General features: G+C 33.8%; 1 protein-coding gene across 1 annotated transcript; it reads left to right on the forward strand.

The window, feature by feature from the left end:
• Window positions 1-6,629: 6,629 nt before the first annotated feature.
• LOC128188885 (transcriptional regulator Erg-like) lies at window positions 6,630-19,198 on the forward strand. Its single transcript, XM_052860195.1, has 7 exons — window positions 6,630-6,764; window positions 7,101-8,199; window positions 12,623-12,826; window positions 13,085-13,174; window positions 16,138-16,191; window positions 17,402-17,449; window positions 17,975-19,198. The coding sequence occupies exons 1-7, from the start codon at window positions 6,762-6,764 to the stop codon at window positions 18,490-18,492; spliced, it is 2,016 nt and encodes a 671-aa protein (XP_052716155.1). The 5' UTR covers window positions 6,630-6,761; the 3' UTR covers window positions 18,493-19,198.
• The last annotated feature ends 2,045 nt before the right edge of the window (window positions 19,199-21,243 follow it).

Genomic DNA, 21,243 nt, shown 5'->3' on the forward strand with positions numbered 1-21,243 from the left:
GCGGAAGCTGCTTTTTACCAAAGCACTACATAGAATACACAGCCAAATCTAATATGTTTACAATATTCTGATGGAATATTAGATTCCACATATTTAACAAAAACCAATGAAAATATTCTTTACTCATGATTCCATCTTTTTCATACTTTACATGTACTTGTGGGTAAAGGCTGTGTTGTGACCACCAACAAAGGTTTTAGGTCAATGGTTAAGCTCATACCGTAGCAAATATCTTAGACATACAGTTTAGGACCATAATTTGTTGCCCTTCGATCCAGTCGTGCTCAGACTTTACCATGAGACTGCATGTACAAGCAGTATGTAGGCAGATGGTGTATGGTGCCCTTGAATCAAGTTTCCTTGTGGTAAGGTCAAGGTCATAGCAGACCTCTGTGTAAAGTCTTTGTTTAGAACATATGTTTTTCATCTTGGTTCTATTGCATAAAACTATATTCATATAATGTATTATTAATAAAACACAGAGAAGGACAAATAAAGCCTAGTAAATAGCAAAATGTTGATATGTTTGTCTTTCAGCAGATATAATTTGTTGACACCGACATTTAGCAGATAATTAAGTATTATGTATATCATCCAATAGGGTTGTGATATTTTATCATGTTTATAGATAATCTAAAACATCATTATATTTCCGCAAATTGTTTATCAAAATATAAGAACAAAACAAGAAATTAAGGAGATTCTACCACCGGAAAGGTGACTATCTCTGTACAAGATAAGGATAATACACTGGGGTCGCTAGCTTTTTCCACTCACAGGATAAATATAACCCAGAGTTCATCTATTGTAGTTGAAAAACCTGCAGGGTGGGGGTTGTGTTCTTATCCGTCCTCTACCAATAATGAAGAAAAGTAATCAAAGTTCAGGCACGTAAAATTGTGGGTTTTTTTAAAAGTTGTTGGGAGGGGGGGGGGGGGGGTAGCACAGAGTCATCCGAAAAATCTTGACAAGCTAAACATTTACAAAGTAAAAGCAAATTCACCAATAATCCATGGGAGGGGAAAAAATAAAACCACTTCATTCAAAACGTCTTCGTTGTCTTTGAGTACCTTTCTCTATATATAGGTAAATATATGGTCAACCTAGATTGTGACAGCGTTAATAAGAAGAAAAAAACCCCACAATCTTCAAATGTTTTGTAAAATTATTAAGTGACGAATTTCGAAGCTTTCAATTCGGCACTTACTTCTTTCTCTTTGCATTTGTTAAAAAACAAAGCAAATTCAAAACTGTAATACATGTACTGAAATCGGAATTTTAGGTGATACTTTTTTTCTGCCCCCCAAAAATTGCTCATATCACCAATGAATATAAAATCATATCGGCTTACGGTCAATAGTTTAATTGATATTGAGAAAGAAGCTCTGGCTTTAAACGTACTGTATCTCTCAGAAATCAGAAAATCAATTGCATTGTATCTCCATTTTGTAGCTGTTCCAGTATCGCAAGATTTCACTGAACGGCCTTTGAGGGTTTCATAAAAAATGTATGATCTAAATTCATAGTAATAAAATATAGAAATTCAAAATAATAACAGATACTAGAGTAACGTTGAAGAAAAATGCAATTTATGACCATTTCAAAAATTAAAACATTTTTAAATTACCAACAAGTTGATTATTGGGATATATTGTTTTTTACGAATATGTGCTATTTTTTTTATTTTTTTACGATTTTTGCACGACTCTCATATTTTGAAAGAAGAAAAAAGACAATGAAATTTACAGGCAAAATGTTTCTGCCAACCGATAAACTCTACATTAACATAAAAACTAACAAATTAACATTTTTATATGGCCGCTATATTTCCTCATAGATAACCTCTTGCTTACAAGAGATAACACACTTTCTAACATTTAAGAAAATGATTCATATCCGAAAGGGAAGAGATTGGTGAAGCTGTGAACAAAAAAAAAGGAAACGGCGCTTAACTGACATTAAGCGGTGTACAAAGAAGAAAAAAAAGATTAAAATCCTAGCTCCATCCGATGCCTATCATCCACATGCGTATAATTTATAATGTTAAGATATTGTGAATTTATATTCATGTACAGTGAATACTTAAGTATAATGCAATTGACTATGACATATTGGGATCCCAAAAGTTATCCCGTAAATGGAAAATTCTCCAACTAAAGGGGAGATTGACTTTAGATAATTCTAAATAAACTTTTTAAATGTTACTCCTCCAAGTCTCGTAATCGTCTGTGTTTAGAAAAATAAAATTCAACTGAAAAAAAGACCAGTTCATTCAGCAGACACAGAAACACTCCAAGCACTTGAGTGTAGTCACTGCGTGCCTGGCTCTGGGTTCTATATGTAGAGTATGTAAAGTGTTTAAATCTGTGGCTGGCCCTATTATAACGTAGCACGACGTACATATATGTTAATCCAGATCAGTCTATACGTTATTTGTCCTGGTACTCGGCATTCATGGGCGTATATAACTTTAATCATCTGTACAAGTTTTAATTTATAAATGCGTGATTCACTGCTTGTTTTTTTTTCTCCATTTTTGTTGGTTTTTTTTTTTTTTTTTTGCAAATTCAACAACTTGGATAAATTTATATTTTATTTAGGTTGATCCATTTTGAATTACGCAGAAATAGCTTTTAGATATGATAATGAAATGCAATGTCAAAAGAATTATTTGAGCCTAGAGCAACCAGCTCAAGAAGCAGAAAGTTTCAGTACTAGTATGGTTGAAAACTCTTTAAGAATACTTGAGAAACTACAGATTGTTTCAAGTTTTGAATAAAGTTACTGCAAATTGAAAATCTAATGTGCATAATAACAAATATTTGTAAAATGTTGATAATGAGTAAAAGAGCGATTTCTTGCAATCCACCGGTGATGCCATACAGTACTTTATCATGCCCTCCCATCTTTAGGTGAATATACTGCAATATTGCTTATCCTTAAAGTACTAATGTAAAACAATCTGTTTACAATTATAATGACTTTAATCTCAGGACTCCCTTTGAAGTGCGCCATCATCACTTGTACACTTCATGTCCCTCCATTGCGCATGGCTTGCCAAAAAGCGTTCTACAGACGACGGCGTTATGACTAAATTGCCCTCGTTCCATTTTTCAAGGAAGAACAAAATTTGCCTGAAAATGAATAACGCATTAAAACTCAATAATCGGGCTCATAGTTAATTAGTCACTCTTCGAATGCTAAAAGAACAATACGTGATTAAATAATTTTCTTTGAACTCATTATCATCATCTCGATATACATATAGTTTTCCTCGAAGATGAAAGGAGCTTATGCATGCATTTGCTGGTTTATGAATTAAGTTTTTATACAAGGAAAAGCACTTCTATTTTCAAAGGCACTACATTACTACAAATGCTACTTTAGAATGTGGAAATGGTTCATTCTGAATCGGAATTAGACACGTGACATTAATTTGAAGTTATAAAACAAATGTTAATAGTTGCTAATGTACATTTCCTATTGTATTTTCCGTTTTAAAGAAATTGCGGCTTCCTTTTCTGTAGTAGGAAAATTGCAAGCACAAATAATAATAATAATAATAATAAAAGAAAACATAATTACATGTGCATTTTTAAAATACTTCACTCTACTTATCTCTTCGTTGAAATATATTTTATGTAGAGATTGATTTCTTTTTATTATTATTCTCCTCAAGAGTTGAAATATATTTTATGTAGAGATTGATTTCTTTTTATCATTATTCTCCTCAAGAGTTTTACATTAAATTTAACATATTTTTAATAGGTTACCTAACGTAAACGTATAACACCTCAATAAAACATAATTATAATGTCTACCTAATTAAACATATGATGTCTACCAAATAACACAAATAATGTCGACCAAATAACACAAATAATGTCTGCCCAATAACACATATAATGTCTACCTAATTAAACATATGATGTCTACCAAATAACACAAATAATGTCTACCCAATAACACATATAATGTCTGCCCAATAACACATATAATGTCTACCTAATTAAACATATGATGTCTACCAAATAACACAAATAATGTCTACCCAATAACATATATAATGTCTGACCAATAAATCATATAATGTCTGCCCAATAACACATATAATGTCTGACCAATAAATCATACAATGTCTACCCAATAAATCATATAATGTCTGACAATAAATTATATAATGGATACACAATAAATTATATAATGGATACCCAATAACATATACTCGTACTGTACTGAGTATAATGTCTACCCAATAGTACATATAATGTCTACCCAATAAATCATATAATGTCTGACCAATAAGTCATATACTGTCTGCCCAATAACACATATAATGTCTGACCAATAAATCATAAAATGTTCGACCTTTCAATCATATAATGCCGACCAATAAATCATATAATGTCCGACCAATAAATCATATAATATATGATTAGTATCTTTGATGCCGTTTGCTTGACAATCATCAAAGTGCAATTATTTATAACGGTTCGGCCATAACAAGTGAGTGCCCTTCGTGATTGGTTTAAAAGTTCAAAACCACAGGGGTTTCAGCTATCACCATTTCAACCATTTTGTAAAGCAATATCTTGAAAGGTGTCCGTCTGACGGTTTGTAATCTTAATTTACTATTTATGATGAGATTACGACTTCTGTGTGAAAGACAGGCTAACATGACAACTAGATGACCATTCTATTGAATTGAAAGCCAAAAGGTGAAAAATTGTACAACTTATTTATTTAAACCTTGGTTTGCTTAACCCTGACCAAATATATCCAGGATTGGAAAGGGACAGCCAGTGTTATTAAATAATGAATTAGATAAAGACACTTTTACATGAATCATATTTTAACAAGACATTTCCAAAGTTAATCATAATAGGGGAAATACTTTAAAATATAGTTACAAGACTTTTTTTTCGTGGAAATTAAAAAGGCAAAACCAGAATAGTTGAAAGTACTTCAATACAGGTCATCTCCATTTAGAACAATAGGGAAGTATTAGATGGACCATTTCAGGGAACAGATAAATACTTCCCCGTCATGGTAACAAGCGGTAACCATCTACTGGATGTGTAATTTTAGTACCTTATTATAAATGACAATTCTAAATCCTAAACCCTAAATTAAAATTAGAAAAAAATTATATATATTTATATTGATTAGTCTAATTGTAAAAAAAAAACAACCCAAAACAACAGATTTTAATTTGTAAAGCAATTATTTCCACGGCGGATGGGTTCTAGTATTAAAATTATTATTATAGATAAATCTAAACTGAAATAATTTACATCACATTTTATTTCAGTTGTTTTTAAATATAAATGATAAGAATTAACTTGAATACAATGTATTTGTGACCAAAAATTATAAACATTTACATGCCCTGTAATTTATTAATATCACTGAAACAGAAAGTTATTTACCAAACTATATACATGTTCATGTAACACCAAACAATGTCGATTCTTTTTAAAGTTTAACTGGCAATAAAAAAAAATGGGAACGGGGAAAAAGTTGCCTGCCGGAACAACAAATACGTCATTAATGACGTCGAGAAAACTAAAAGGCTTATGATTCATAACTTCACTACACAATAAAAGCATGTAAATGGGTTTTCAAAATTTTGTAAATATAGTTTGAATGTACTGTTTGAAACGGGTGTTTGAAGAATCTTACATGTACTCTAAGCAGGATCTGTGCAGGATCTTTCTTATGTTAAATGCGTAAAGATTTCTAAAATCAATTGGTTTACTGAATCCAAACTATTTATCATGTACAATCCACAAAGTACATGTATCTATCAAATACCTGGTGCATCATGTGCAGAATTATAAGTACCGGTAAATCACGGTTTTAACAAAACCATCATTGAGAATGCTAAAGCGGACTATGGCACCTGTGTTGCATACATATGTCAAAAGGTGGATTTAACATGGACACATCTTCTCCTAGTTGGGATATAAATATATCAAATAAATCAATCAATACGAGAATTAAGAGAGTATTTAGACCAGGAAAAATTCTGAAAATTAAAAAAAAAATTGCACGGGAGAATATTTAGGGGTTGTTGTTGGTAAATTTATACAAAACTAAAGGGAGATGAAGGGAGTGTCTTAACGATTCAATCCCGGACACCTTAAAATAACGTGACTTTGTTCTTAACGCGTGGTCATTGTGGCATTTTGTTGTAGCCACAGCAGCGAAAATCTCCAACAAAATCGAGAAGAGAAAAACTTCCGCAAACGCGAGTTTCCTTTTCTGTCCTTGCTATACAATCCCAATCCCTTTATCCACCAAATGCAAAGTCTGCCTGTTTGCATCTTTGGCTAAACACTTCAACTCACTTGGCGATCTTTTGTGGCCCTCATATGAGCAGATGGCCTGTGACGTCATCAAAGGCGGGAAATCTGGCCGGTACAGTGCTTATCTTGTTTATTCATAAGTGAAACGAAGTTTATGAATTTTAGTCACACAACTAAGAAAGTGTTTGGCACTTGAAAAGTATTTATCTCGATAAGTTACGCTCTCATCCGGCCTCTCGAACCTCGTTTCCTGCCCTGTATGTTTCGTCGTGATAAGTATCCCACTTCCTGTTTCTGAAATATACACTTGTCGCCGCAGAAATATGACAAGCCTCTAGCCTCGTTTTAAATTTACAACAACACTGCATTATGTATATGAGTTATCACTTTATGGGTTGAGTTTTTTTCTCAAATTGCTTCCTTCTGGTGTTCAATACTTTTTATGTCTCGAAAATGGTAAGTACTCTCTACTCTATACATCTTACAGTTGTTTCACTACTATTCGGATGCTAAGTATAATTATAACGTAACACTACTTCATGCAATGTTTCACCGACATGAACAATTTCCTATGAGCGGGGAAATGGAAATTAAAGAGGAAAGAATCTTTAGGAAATAGGGGAGTACAACATCTCCGTTTAGAACGGACGATAAGGATATCCTATATTATAGACAGGTATTCCGGTCATATAAAATGAGCCATTTCATTACATAGTACGAACAACTATATTTTTCAACAGCTTGATATGTACTAAAATGCATGTAGTGAATATGTGGAATTTTGATTAACAGGAAAACCATCGAGAAGATACTGTTGCGCTTCCCCCGCGCTCTCGCTCTGTTGAAGAGAGATCTAGTCCAGGGAACAACTTAGAATCTCACCAGTGTTCCTCTGTTCCCGCCTATCTTCCCAACACGGAGCAGTGCGAACAAAGAGAAACCACAGAATCATGTCAACAGGCTCAGTCGTTACCCATACCAGCCCTCATCTCGGAGAGACAGGGCTCCCAAGACAGTATCACCCAAAGGGTCCCTACAACCGCTGTACAACAAGCAGAGGGATTTCAACAACGTCCACAAATCCCACCATTAATACCAACAGAATCCCTACTCCGGAATGAAAATCAAACACCTATGGCCGAATCTAGTACTACCCCACCCTCGAATCAAGATGATGAAAGTTCCGCCGGTGCCATTGATATAACGGATAAGGGGGAAACTCACAAGGCGAGTTCTAATCCTATGCCTTCTGGTGCGAACAACTTGGCAGTCCACAACGTGTCTATACCCATGCCCAATACTGTCGGAAACATCATTGCCACCACCAGGGAAAGTGGAAACCTAGAGGACTATTCCAACCGCTCAATTAAAAGCGAACCTGGAATAGTAACGGAGCCAACGTGTTCCATGTGGGGAGCATCCACCGCATACCATGTGACCAGCATAGATTCCACAGAACTGGCCAATATGCAGCAATATCTTCAATACCCCGCGTATGGCACCAGATTCGACCAACCTAACCAACAGACCTATGAGACGAACGCCAGGTGTTCAAGTCAAGAAGGTGTTGCAACTAGCAATACAGAAGATCCGATGTTACCCCGAGAAGTTGGAGCTGACATGGATGATATCAATAACCCATTCTACACAGTTCCAAATTACCCAAACATGTTTATTAACCAACAATCTGCTTATTCGTCTGTGCCGTACGGGGACACAACTCAGAAACAAGCTCAGGGCGCACAATCTTTACCTCCATACTATGAAAGTGTTAAAAAAGTTTGTGAGACAAAATGTATCGAAGAGACAAATGTTGCGTCTGGTCGACCCAAATTGGAACATGACACGGACGGAGTTACCATGCAAACCAAGAAAGTCATTGTTCCCGCAGGTGAGACGCATGAAGACAAATACTTGTACATGCAGTATAAAGCATCAGAATGTAACAAATTAAAGTACTCAAAGCATGGCCATCTTCACTTCTAACTCTCATCTTTTAATACTATGATACCAAGCAATTAACAAGATTGTATCCGTCTCGCAGTAACCTGTGTGTAAGTATTTCCGGGTTCGTATGGCTGCAGTTTCTTTGTTGAACTGAAGAAGTTAATGTTAACCCGAGATTATTTGAATTGATCATGTGTACACTTAGCCAATGTTTTAGCATAAAATACTTGAACAAAGAGTTTCTAAAATAAACGATTAGCTCACTTTTGCACGGGTTTCAGTATTTATTAACAGTAAAGATACACAGTCGCAAAAATGAAATGTATAACGGTTCGCCAAAAATGGACAAGTCAGAAGTTGGGTAGTGCCAATTTTAAGAATTTTATCAGTTATTCCTAATCATATTTTATCAAATGTACGAAAGACTCGTGTACCGCTGACATTTCGACAAATCCGCCATTAAATGATCTCATTGCTGTATTAACATCGACACATGTAACTTTATCCTTATTGATAACATTTCTATATATACAAGGATCTCCTTTACGTAATTCTTGATTTAATCGAAGAGAGGTTAGGTAATCGTGTAATACTCATGTAATAAATTATTCTATGGTGTAAGTTATATGATATATAACAACTAGTCACCAATCAGGTACTAGAAATAATGCGCGAATTCTTAATGGACAGATTTCTTTAGTTTTTTAAATCAAATTTAAAAAATCCGAGGTCTAAGACTCGGTAAAGTCTGGTCCTGTTCCCTCGGTGGAATTTCACCATTCACCACTCGTGATAGTGAACGATTTTATTTAATTTTGTCTTTGAAGAAAAATAATGTGGTTGCATCCATGTTTATAAATATATAAACAACATTTTTATCAAATGAATTTTGATTACATAACCCTTTTATACAAGATTTAAATAATGCTCTAAACTAGCGTCCACAAACACCCAGTACAATGTACTAGTCTATGGTTCCTAAGCATCTTCACACATTTTGAACGTGTGTGTGTGGTGGGGGGGGGGGGTGCACACAATAAGTACTACTACTCAATTACTATTTGTATGTTATAGGTAAGGGTAAGAAATGTGTGTTACTATATTTCCAAAAGATTTTCACCATTTTAATAACCATGAAGCTCTTTTGTCTCTGACTTCAAAACCTCTAGATTTTAAACAGCCCCCCCCCCCCCCCACTACCACCACCAACACCACCACTACCTTCAAATAGCAAAAGATGATATTGAAAATTTTTAGGACAGATGAAAAATGTTGAAAACCTTACTGTGATTGTCTGTTTGTCAGTATTATAGATCAAGAATTGTAGAATTGCTGATGTTAAGATACAATGTAGATTAATTAGGGTGCCATGGGATGGCTCTCACAATTATAATTTATAATATTATTGGATTTTCTAAAAACTGTCTGGTCTGATTTTTCTTTTTTTTCAGTTGCCAGATTTTTATTCTTTAAAGTCAAAGATTTGGATAGTATTGTTGATATTGTATAGATACTCAACGTCTTTTGTGAAGGGGGTGTCAACAAATTAAGCAACAGATCTGCCTTAAACTTTTAAATATGATATTTTTGGACGTAAACTAACATTTAGTAAAAAAAAAAAAAGATATAATTTTCCCAATTCTTTTAACAGAGACCTTCTTCTCCAGGAGATTAAAATAGTAAAAAAAATGTGAAATTTTAGTGCAAGCAATACATTTTTAAAATAAACGATATTATATCATCATTTCATTTGGATTTTGATTTTTTTTTAATATTATTGTTTAAGTTTGATGATATGCATTTTGAAGGCTTTATCCGTAGACTTTTAAAATATTGCCCCCAAAAATTAAAATTTGCATCAATAATTTTTTTTATACAAAAATAAAAGCTCAAAGAAACACTTATAAAAATGTTCTATTGGACATTTAATTGTTGATATTCAATATAAATATTAATATGAAATTGCATAAACTTTATAAAATGTCTTATCAATTTGCAACCTGGGCCATTTTCCCATTTTCTTTAAAAATCTACAAAAAGGCTTATATTTCTGTGTTTGAACAATGAATTCATATGTCAAAAAGAATACTGAACAACCCATGAGATATTTTTGCACTACGCTTGTGTGTAAATCAAATTGAGGACCTTCTCGATTCTCATACTGAAATCGCGTCTAGTTAATACAAGACAGTTGGGTTGTTTCCGCCAAAACACTTAAGGACTTTCGATGTAATATTTTCATGATGCAATGATGCAATTTTGAAATGCAATTTTTTTTCATAAATATCAAAAATGTAAATATAACCATGCATATTTCGATTTATTTTAAAGCTATATATAATTAATGTTTTTAAAGAAAGAAATGTTTCTCCTTTTTCCATCAAACTACACGAATTATATCTATAACTGTAAAATATAATTTTCAATAATTAATCCATGACGCCCAAGTTCGATATATTCTTTATCACGTGATGTCGCGACCATTTTTCAGAAAGTTATCAGAAGTCGACGCGAAAGCGATGTGGGCATGCTGATAGTGAGATAACGCATTCGGATAAAAAAGAAAAAAAGACAGATATTTAAGAAATGTTCATTTTGAGTCGAGGGGCCCTGAAAGGGGTCATTTTGAAGTTCTGTTTTGTCCATTCTCTGATAAGATAAGAGGAAGGCATTTATGTTTACTGATATTGATAATATTTTCTCGTAAGAAAAGTTATGAAGAAATAAATAATTTTGTCAACATCATAAAAATATGTACTATTTAATTGTGTTTGCTGTCATGCCTTTAATTTCCCCCATGATGTTTCTCTTGATTACTATTCCCGCGCACATGAGCAAGTCTACACCTACGTGAATTGTTAATAAAATATGCGTTGGGGAAATTAAGATACATGTAGTTACTGGATTGGTAGTCACCCTTGTTAATTATTTTGTTTTACACTCCCCCCGCTCATGAACAATTGCTTTGTTAACCCCATTTCTTGTTAACATTTATGTAAACATAAAATAAAAATAAAAACCTTGAGAAGTTGGTATGAATTACATGAACTGCAGTAGGCGTTTATCTGAGTCTTCATTCGGCGAAAAGTTTAATTTTCATACTGATAGCAATTAACTTAAGCCAGACACATCATGTGTATATGAACATGTACCTCTAACGGATATATATCCCACATATCTATTTAATTTTGTGATGAATAATTTGTATCTAGTCTTTAAAGTAGTTGATGAAAATTGTTCAAAACATACTTCGATCGTTTATATCCTGCGTATTGTTTACGTATTTGATCGACTTTTTGGACGACAAAGACCCTATTGTTGAATTTGACAGGTCCTGTTCATCTAGAGGTCTTGCTGGTTTGCTCCTCACCGAGTCGCGGGCAGGTGCCAAATTGCGCGCCGATAATTACAATATAGGTGGCGCGTGTCACTAAAGACACCAAAGCTATCGAGACCTTGGCGAGAAGTCTGTGTCCGTGTGCGATTTGATTAGCTTTAATACACCTATTTTACTTGTTCACGGTTTTTTATTTTCCTTTTTGAGATTGAAAATTACCGTTTTAGAGAGGTCCTGCTGAGCGATTTAATGAACGACCAGCGCCACACGTGTAGTGAAATATTCTCCAGTGGACATCTATAACCATATTTCCAATTTTCTTTATTTTTTTCTTTCAATGACAACAATGGTTGGAGATGTATTTTCGCAAAACTCAATGTAAAGTGTGATGTTAATGAAAATAAAAGCCAGTTTTTTAAACAATAAAAACAACTGGACCACTCTCTCTCTTTCCATTTCATCTCAACAAGGCATACACTGCCCTTAAATCAATGTAGAAAAAAGAATGTCTGCATATTTCTTAAGCAGTCCTTCTAACATTAAAAAGATTAATTAAGAAAAACAAGAATTTTTTAAAACCATTATTCTATAAGATATAGTTTTAACATTATATGTATATTCACCATGATAAACATTAAATCATGAAATATAAAATGTTACATATTAAACAATAATTTTTTCTGGTATATGCATGCATCATTAATGAATATATAAATCATTCAAAATATAAATTAACTCATATCTTACTTTGCATCATTTCCAATTACTTGTACATCAATTTTCAAATCAAATTTCAGACATGCACATGTATTAATTGATTTGGGGATTCAGATTTCTATTTAAAAGTATGTCAAAAACAAAATTTCATATCTTGTTTTCAATTGAAGTAAATCTATTTAGATTTTAACAAAAATTATCTTGTTTTGACAAAAATTACTTATGAAAGGTTATTCTCAAATCAAGAAAATGTCAATGACTTAAAGCTCAAATCTGTGACTGATGTACTAGCGTCTATCCGTTTCCTCCATAGATCCCCAGACCTGGTCGGAGGGGGACGTACAACAGTGGCTGGAGTGGTCCCGCAATGAATTCAAACTCAGGGACATGGAAGTGACCCGGTACCACAACATAGAGGGCCGACAACTCTGCAGCATGAACAAGGAACAGTTCACTCACCTGTTTGGTCCCCACAACGCAGAAAGCTTGTTCTCGCACCTTAACTTTCTGAGACATGGTATGATTCATTAACACTTGAACACGTGCAAATGTAATAAGAAATCACACCGAATCGTCTCTCACGTCAGTCCCACACAGAATTAACGCATGGTCGTTTGTCTGACGGCAATCCTTCTCACCTGTAAAAACACGCACAGTGCATGTAACACGTAATATATCGGATATTGCAAGTGACGTAATATAATTTTTCGTTGGCGCGTATTCAACTGTTTCGATCCGATATCATTACACCCCTCCTTGATTTATTTTTCATCAGGTACAGCACAAGTCACTTCCCCTAACTGTATTGGACCCAGTGTGACATCGTATGTCCATGGATCGGGGGGATCCATGAAACAGAATACAGGTCAGTATACAGCATACAAGGGGAGCAGTTTGATCAAAACACGAATTGTTTGTTGTAAGACGAGGAACGATATTCAAAATAAAATTACCAAATGTGTGTCACACGCGGTTGCAAACTTTTTTGTGTTTGCAACGGAAGTACCAATGCGGCAGTGAAGCTTTGGAGTCGGAGCAGTATGGAAACTTTTTCCGGGAAAGAGCTAGTCTTGGTGACTTCAAATTCCATCTACATAACCTCACATCTTAAAAAAATAAACATTAATGAAGCAAACTCTAAAATGATACTTTCACGCATGTGGCAGTTTAACATTCTAAGACAAAAACTTATTTCAACTTATTCTTTTTATTTAGTTTTTTAAAAGATAAGCCAATGAATTAATTTAGTGAAATTGTCAACTCGCATTGAATGATACATATCATCCGAGGAGTATGTCTAAATGCGCTGAGTGCCACTTAAGTAGTCTTAACATAAAACGGCACACATAAAGAGCATTTCTCATGTCCTAAAGTGTTAGCAAAGCAAATAAAAAGACTCTCACATCAAAGATACTGTAGCAGGTTATGATCATTTGGTTAGTTCAGTTAATTTACTGTTGGGTTAAGGGGAGTTTGCGTTTCGGCTGATCCGCACACAATCGGATTATCTCCCCCTGCATCTGTGATATCACACGATTGGTGCAATAAGGTGAACATTGCTCGAATCAAAGGCAAATAGTATGACAGAGGCGGACATTAAAATCGGCGACCTTTTTGTCAGTCTATTTGTTTTGTCACTGTCTTCTGTAAAGTTAATTGTGTTTATTTTCTACCTAGAGTCTATTGACTTTCCCAGATTTTTCTCAGTTTCGCGGTCAAAATATGGCAGGTTGTTAAACTAAAGAACTGGCAACTGAGCTTACGATTTGCCTTTATAAAAGTGGTTAAATTGTTTACAATGGAATCATAACTTGACCAACAGTCTTAATTTGTCTTGGTTTGTCAACAGACTTTGAAGTTTTCCGTCTGAACCCCGTGCCGGAAATCATTTTTAACGCCAATTTTTGCGCTGTGTTAGAATTGACCCTCTTAGTAAACACATGATGTGTGCTCAAGGAAATAATGAAGTAAAGTTTCTTTTTTCTATACCGCATTTGAAATCTTGGATACAAAATGCGTTTATTTATCCCTTTACTTTGAACTCGAAATCTGGCTGAGACTACAATTGAATGGAAAAAATCTGATTGAATAATCTTTAGTTGTGATATGCGTTTAAAAGAGAATGTCAGTTAACATGTCAGGATTTTTAGCAGAAAGGAATATCTCATTAACATATCATATTTCAAGTATTTTGAAAATCGGTAAAATTAGAACCCGGACGGACGCTTTCTGGGTTTTCTTTATTTGGATGTATTTCCGCTCAATATCTAGTCCTCCACGATCTTTTTTTTTATTCCTTGCCTTTTGTTATGAGATCACATCCAATTAAAACACATTAATGGTTGATAAATGAAAAATTCTAAATTTTATTCCGATGCTGATACTGGATTCAGATTTTGCTCAATAATGTTGCATCTCTAATTTCAAAACATATTCCCGTATTTGTCAAATCCTATTAACATTGGTATTTTAATTGCTTTCGCTGAGTTCTGGACATTGATTAATTCGGTTATCCTCCCATTTCTCGTATTGTTTTTGAACATCAATGTATGGAAAATCGTTGCTCACATCACTCGTTCTGCGATTCCGTTCATTTACAAATGAGATAAAAGTGAATCTGTGATTGAAAACATTTAGACATTGACGCTTCTTTAAGCTAATATTTCACAACGCCATTCGGCACTACTAAGCACATTAAAAGTTTGGAACGTCAATATAACCTCAATAATTATTCCTGTTGAGCACATGCATACAGAGTAAATTAATACACTGTTATGATATTCGTATTAACATGTGCGTACACGTGCGTATTATTAAATCTATCTTCGTACTGTTTCGTGTACATGATTGTATTTCGTTATAATTCTGTAAAATCATTTTAATCTGAAATCTGTACGTGTGTAGGTAGAGATTTGAAATTATGCACCAATGAAAATATATAGCGCATGGTTATAAAAAATATATCGAATATTCTGTAAGTCGTTTTTAATTCGTATTTTTTTAGGGAAATCAATGTGAAAACAAAAACCATAGATCTTGTAAAATATATGTTAAGAAAAATATCGAGAAATATAAAGATAAAATTATGTATTCTAAGTGAGTATATGGGATATTGGAATGCATATCTCTCATTTGATTGGTCGGCGCATTGAAACGTTTAAACCCATAGCTACTCTGCAACGTTCAAATGGTTAGCACCTTTTCTTAAAACGCGATATAACGCCCCTTCACTTATCGATTAATAACAGAGTGAAGAATAAGAGTAAAGCTTTCTGATTTTAAATATTAACATGTTACGTAGCGAAACAATATCATAAGATTTCAAATCTCATGTGGAATCAGCAAATGAGACAAGGCTGTGCTAATGTGTGAAAACATCCTCTTCTAAGACAGATGTATTTAACTGAAAGTGAGAGCTATTGATGATACTCTTACATGTGTCGCACCTGTGACGAGTTTTCAAGTTTTCTGAGGCATCTTTTGAAATTCGAACTTAATGACTGGGCATTTGCGTTTCCCCGTTTCAATGCTGGATGAGAGCTTTTACAAATTGGCCATGCGGCATGGATTGAAATACACGGATTTCATCCATCCTTGCGCGTTTACTGGTTACGCACCATTCATGTTCGCAGGTAGGTTGGTGGTTGTCGTAATGCCTCCCGCAAATTATGATCTGAAACTGCGGACGGAAAAACAAATTGTATGATGGTCCTTTTCAAGGAGAATTCAAACCCTGTTTTGTTATTATCTCGCATTTATCATTAATATGAACATTTTAGTATTTACTTTTTATTGAACTTTTTATTCTATTTTTTTTTTACATTTCAGACCCAGGATTTACGAAATCAGCCTGGTCACCACAACCTAGTCAATCTTCACAAGGTAAAATAACATATTCATTGTTTACATATACAATATAGCTATGTGTGAAGCACTTTATCTTATTTGTCTATATTGATGACAATTTGGTGGTAACAATTCCACGCTTTAAGAGGGTACGAGAGGTCGTGGCCACTTTTAGACTATTTTAATCTCCTTAAGAAGAAAATCTCTGTAAAAAGATTTTAAAAAAATTATCAAAATTTACAGCTAGAATATTTGGTTTTTTCGTCACTAAATATTATTTTAAGGCCATAAATATCATAAGTCAAAATTTTAGGTAGATCTGATAATTAATTCTAAAAATGGAATCATTCAGTTGAATTCTTTTATTCAAATATTTATTTTCTTAGGGTCTTTATAAATCACAAGAGAGACAAAAATGATACAAAATCCAAAACTAGATCATTCGGCTGGAATATGCATAATTGAAGTAATTCCAAGGTTAAACATTGTGCCCGATGGAAGATTATTCATGGTCATTAGATAATCACACAGCTTCGAAATAAACGGAAATTGACCATATTCTCGAATCGTCTCGCATCTTACCATCGTGAATAAAAACATTATCGATTTGCCAATATATTCTAACACTTAAGAAATTTAAAAATGCACCTGCATGATTTGAAACATAAATTTCTGGCCAGTAATAAAGTTGGGCAGTGTCTTTATTTAAGAAATCACTTAAGCTGAAAATTGCAACGGCAAGAAATATCGAGTGGCCCCCGATATTTAGATGTCAGAAAAGAATCAAAGCGTTTATCTCTATGACAGTTGTCCAACAACGCACGGCGTGTTTTCAGCATATTAATTTGGGCCTATTCCTCGAAGGGAAAGACCAGATTGGGTTAAAATACAATTATTTCTGGTGTATAAAGTCTCAAAAGAAAGCAAATCTTTATCATAATAGAGTTTTTGGCTAATTTGAACGGGAAAATTGGCTTTATAAACCCAGTCCGGACCTTTACCGGAAATAATCCTATACCCCTGGGTGACCAGGCAATTGAGTAAGAGAAAAAAAAAACGCAGAGTGCACAATATTGTATTAGCTTTCAATTATTTTGATGATATTTTGCTTCTTTAAAAATGCAAAAAAAAAAACTGTAAAATTTTCCACACGGATTTGAATTAGCGGGATATTGTGTTTCTCGTCTGAATTTAACTTTCAGTAATTAATTGGAGTTCGATTTTTCACGTGTTTTTTCTTTCGTAGATCCCTATACCTTACTGGGGCCATTAGTTGGGAGACTATCCAGCACAGGTAATTGTCGCTTTGTTTATTCTCATATACACTAAAAGAAGTTTGTCAGTGATTTCTTGTGAAACATTCATAAAGACGTGGATATGTAAGATGTTTATCCATCCACTAGTATCTTTTCGTTGTCTGTTATAACTGAGTCATAGAGCCTGCTAATACAATTACATTTCTCGTTAAAGAGTATGGTTCGGCCTAGATGGCTTTCTCACTTTATTGCGTTCATATACCCTTTATAAACACCTGTGTTTCCTGTACTATATTAGTCGAAGTTTTGTTTCAATTAACGCCTTTGGTTCGTTGTCAACTTTGCGATCTCATCTAGTATTGTGAAAATTTATTGTTTCTGCTACCTGCAATAACAGTGGGCAGTTCATAGCTTTCCATTTTTTGAATGCTTTTTCCCCTCCCTTATTTTTTTTTTCATCTAATACTATTTGATGTTATTTAATTGAATCGGACACTTGGATCACTTTAAACACTGTAATACGATCCGCCATTTTTGTCTATTTCGTCTTCATAATTTTACAGGAAGTGGACAGATTCAGCTATGGCAGTTTCTCCTGGAACTACTATCAGACAGACGTAATGGCACTTGCATAGCATGGGAGGGTAGTAACGGCGAATTCAAGCTGGTTGACCCCGATGAAGTGGCTCGCCGATGGGGGGAGCGGAAATCCAAGCCCAATATGAACTATGACAAGCTCAGTAGAGCTCTGAGGTACTACTACGACAAGAATATCATGACAAAGGTCCATGGCAAACGGTACGCTTACAAGTTTGATTTCGTTGGCCTCACACAAGCTATGACACCTTCCACACCGGATACAACAGCCTACAGATATCAGCAGGACATGTTTGGGATGTCGGGATACTCCACCCCCAGACTGAATTATCTCCACCCCCATGCTCCTATGCCAACGACAACGGCGGGGTTCCTTACCCCTCCCGCTCCATACTGGACGACATCAACTAACAATATTTTCCCAAACACGCTGAATCACGTGATGTCAGGACATCCGGGCTCCTTGCCTTCATTTTACTCATGATCTATGATACACTTGCAACATGAATTTGACTGTTTGCCATTTGATTTTTTTTTAAATAACAACATAGGCTACTTTGTTGTTATTTCTCATGATTGCTCATAATGTGCTATTTGATTTTACATGTATTTTTTGTTTGTTTTTTCTCCTTGCATCTTGTCAGCCAATTGATTTTGTCTTAAGTCTTTGGGAATATAGTTTTTGCTTGCCAACATTTTGATGTTCAGAATTCGCAATTTATACCAAACACTTTTGAATTTCTTTTATATTTTGAAAGGTCTCATCATTTTAGTCTTTGGTTTTTTTTTTTTTTTTGGTCTTGTTCAATACTCAGAAGGAATACTCAGTCAGCATTTAGATATCAAGTTCGCAGGAGCACTCTAGTCTTATGCAATTACCCGAAGGCCTGGATGACTACATTGGGTCTTTTTGGAATGTACTACTGCAATAAAGTATTTCATTGATGTTTTGCGATTATGTACAGTGTATATAGGTGCAATAAGCATTCTCAAGCATCTTAGAAGTACCTTCCGTTGGGGGTGATGTATAAATACGAAAAGTTTAACGGAATAGCAGGTAGTTTCGTTTCTTGAATCACATGTGATCTCATATCATGTATTGTTATGACTTTAAAACGAAATTTTTGATGAACATGTTTGTTGTTATCTACAGCATCACGTACTCCGTTACAAATAAATGTTGGATATTACTTTTTTGTGTTATCTCTTATTTCATATATCAAATTTCATGTTGTCTTTCGCCAAAAATTTCAAACAAAGCAAGATGCCTTGCTATGATCAAAACGTTGACAAAATTTGGTTCGGGGAATGAAGTAAATTCCACCAATAAAGAAAAAATTGATTTATTTAACTTTTAAATTTAGGTGTTTTTTTGTGTTTTTATATAGAACTCTCCTACCAAAGGAGACCAATAGAGTCTAAAGAGTCTGGAACCCTCTTAAGGATGCTAGATGGTCAGCAAGCATATCCATTAGATATCCCTTATAACTTAAGATATTTGTAACTATTAAGTGTCATTTTGTAATGGAAATATTAATACATTACAAATCACTAGACTAAGAGTAATATAGTTTAAGATGGTCACCAAAATTTAGCTCTCTTAAACTTCTATGATCAACGACCTGCGATTTATAGTACCAGTAGTGTAGTCAGCGTATACAGATTAAAAATCGAAATTCTCAAAAATAAAGACAGACGGCTAATGCTGAAATCGTCCAAAACAGAAAACGAATTAGAGGTCATCGCTGTATATGCATCAAGTCTGCTAAATATGCCGTAAAATTTTTTTTTCAGGCTGCATGATTTTTCTATCTGCCGATTAATTTTGAACATATTACAGTTTCTAAAATTTGTCACATCTATTTAAGGTCTAAACCTGAAAAATTCAAAATAGACTTATCTTTAATCCTCATGATGTTTACATTATTCTTTGTTTGCGATTCCTTTATCACAAATTTATGAAATTTTGATAATTATATATAACAAACAAATTATAAATTAATGATTGCAAAGAGCACGCTTAAAGGATCTTGCTGTTTTGCAATATCGAGAATTCATCGAATATGTAAATAAAAAAAACATTTACATGGAAATCCTTCAACACTCGATGACACTACTGTAACAATTTACACAACACCTTAAGCAAGTGCTCTTGTTTATAAGTTACAATGTATCTATTTATTAATATTTACATTTCTATATATTCCACCTAGCGCACCTGTCACAGGTACGAGAGCTGATCCAAAAGTACCGTCACAGATGCGACAAAATCGTGCAAAATCAGCGTATATTGACAAATTATCGTGCTTTAAGGTATCCATATAACAGTATAATTAACAACCAACAAGTAAATTCAAACTATGATAATGATTAAAATATATGTTATACAAGGGTTGATCCAAAACTAAAGTCAAACTATGCACCACACCTCTAATGGGCGTTGTGTTGCATAAAGGGATACTTCTAAATTTCGGTGAACAAAATTTCAATTTTGATTTAAAAATTTGATTAAGTTTCGCCGAATAATTAAAAAGACACTTTATGTTTCGATCAACCTGCACAAAATTGATTTCTTGATATCATATACTGTTACCTTACTTATACAATGTATACACTGTATGAAATCTTCTTAGTTAAGGTGGCCAGGCTAGGCACATCCAGATATCATTTAATGGATCTACAAGTTATCATTTTTGAACCATTATTTCACAAACCAAGATACTGATACAAGCTCTTAGTTATTAATACGAAATTTCAGTTTCCTCACGAGAAACTAAAAAATTGTGTTTACAGAAAAATAGGTAGATATTTTAGAGCCAAAACTTGGTCTGAATTTAAGCATGGTATAATTAATTAATATAATACAATAATTAGGGTCAGATAAACATATCTTAAATAAAAATATTTCTAAAAATGACAGCCGATATTTGATTATATATCTTAAATTTAAGAACAAAACAAAAAAACCACCCAAAATACCAGAAAACAAAACAAAACAAAGCAAAGCAGACAAACATTTGCAGTAAACAAATATTAATCATATTTTAGAAAGAAATTGCAAAACTTTTAGAAAGTTGAATTTTAAAAAAAATTGAATTTGAGACAAGCCGATCCCCAATAAGATTATAAAGAAATTGAAATTCAACAAAGATACTGCTTTTCTTATCGAAAAATCAATATGCATGATAATATCGATTTATTTGGAAATCATTTTAATGCTAAGCTACCTAGACTT

The sequence above is a fragment of the Crassostrea angulata genome, chromosome 6 (assembly GCF_025612915.1).
Source record: "Crassostrea angulata isolate pt1a10 chromosome 6, ASM2561291v2, whole genome shotgun sequence".
NCBI classification, from domain to species: domain Eukaryota; kingdom Metazoa; phylum Mollusca; class Bivalvia; order Ostreida; family Ostreidae; genus Magallana; species Magallana angulata.

Excerpts from the sequence above, each read along its gene's own strand:
- LOC128188885 (XM_052860195.1), top strand. Across the intron at positions 12,827-13,084 it reads CCTTAACTTTCTGAGACATG|GTACAGCACAAGTCACTTCC; the intron begins GTATGATTCATT and ends ATTTTTCATCAG. Across the intron at positions 13,175-16,137 it reads ATCCATGAAACAGAATACAG|ACCCAGGATTTACGAAATCA; the intron begins GTCAGTATACAG and ends TTTACATTTCAG.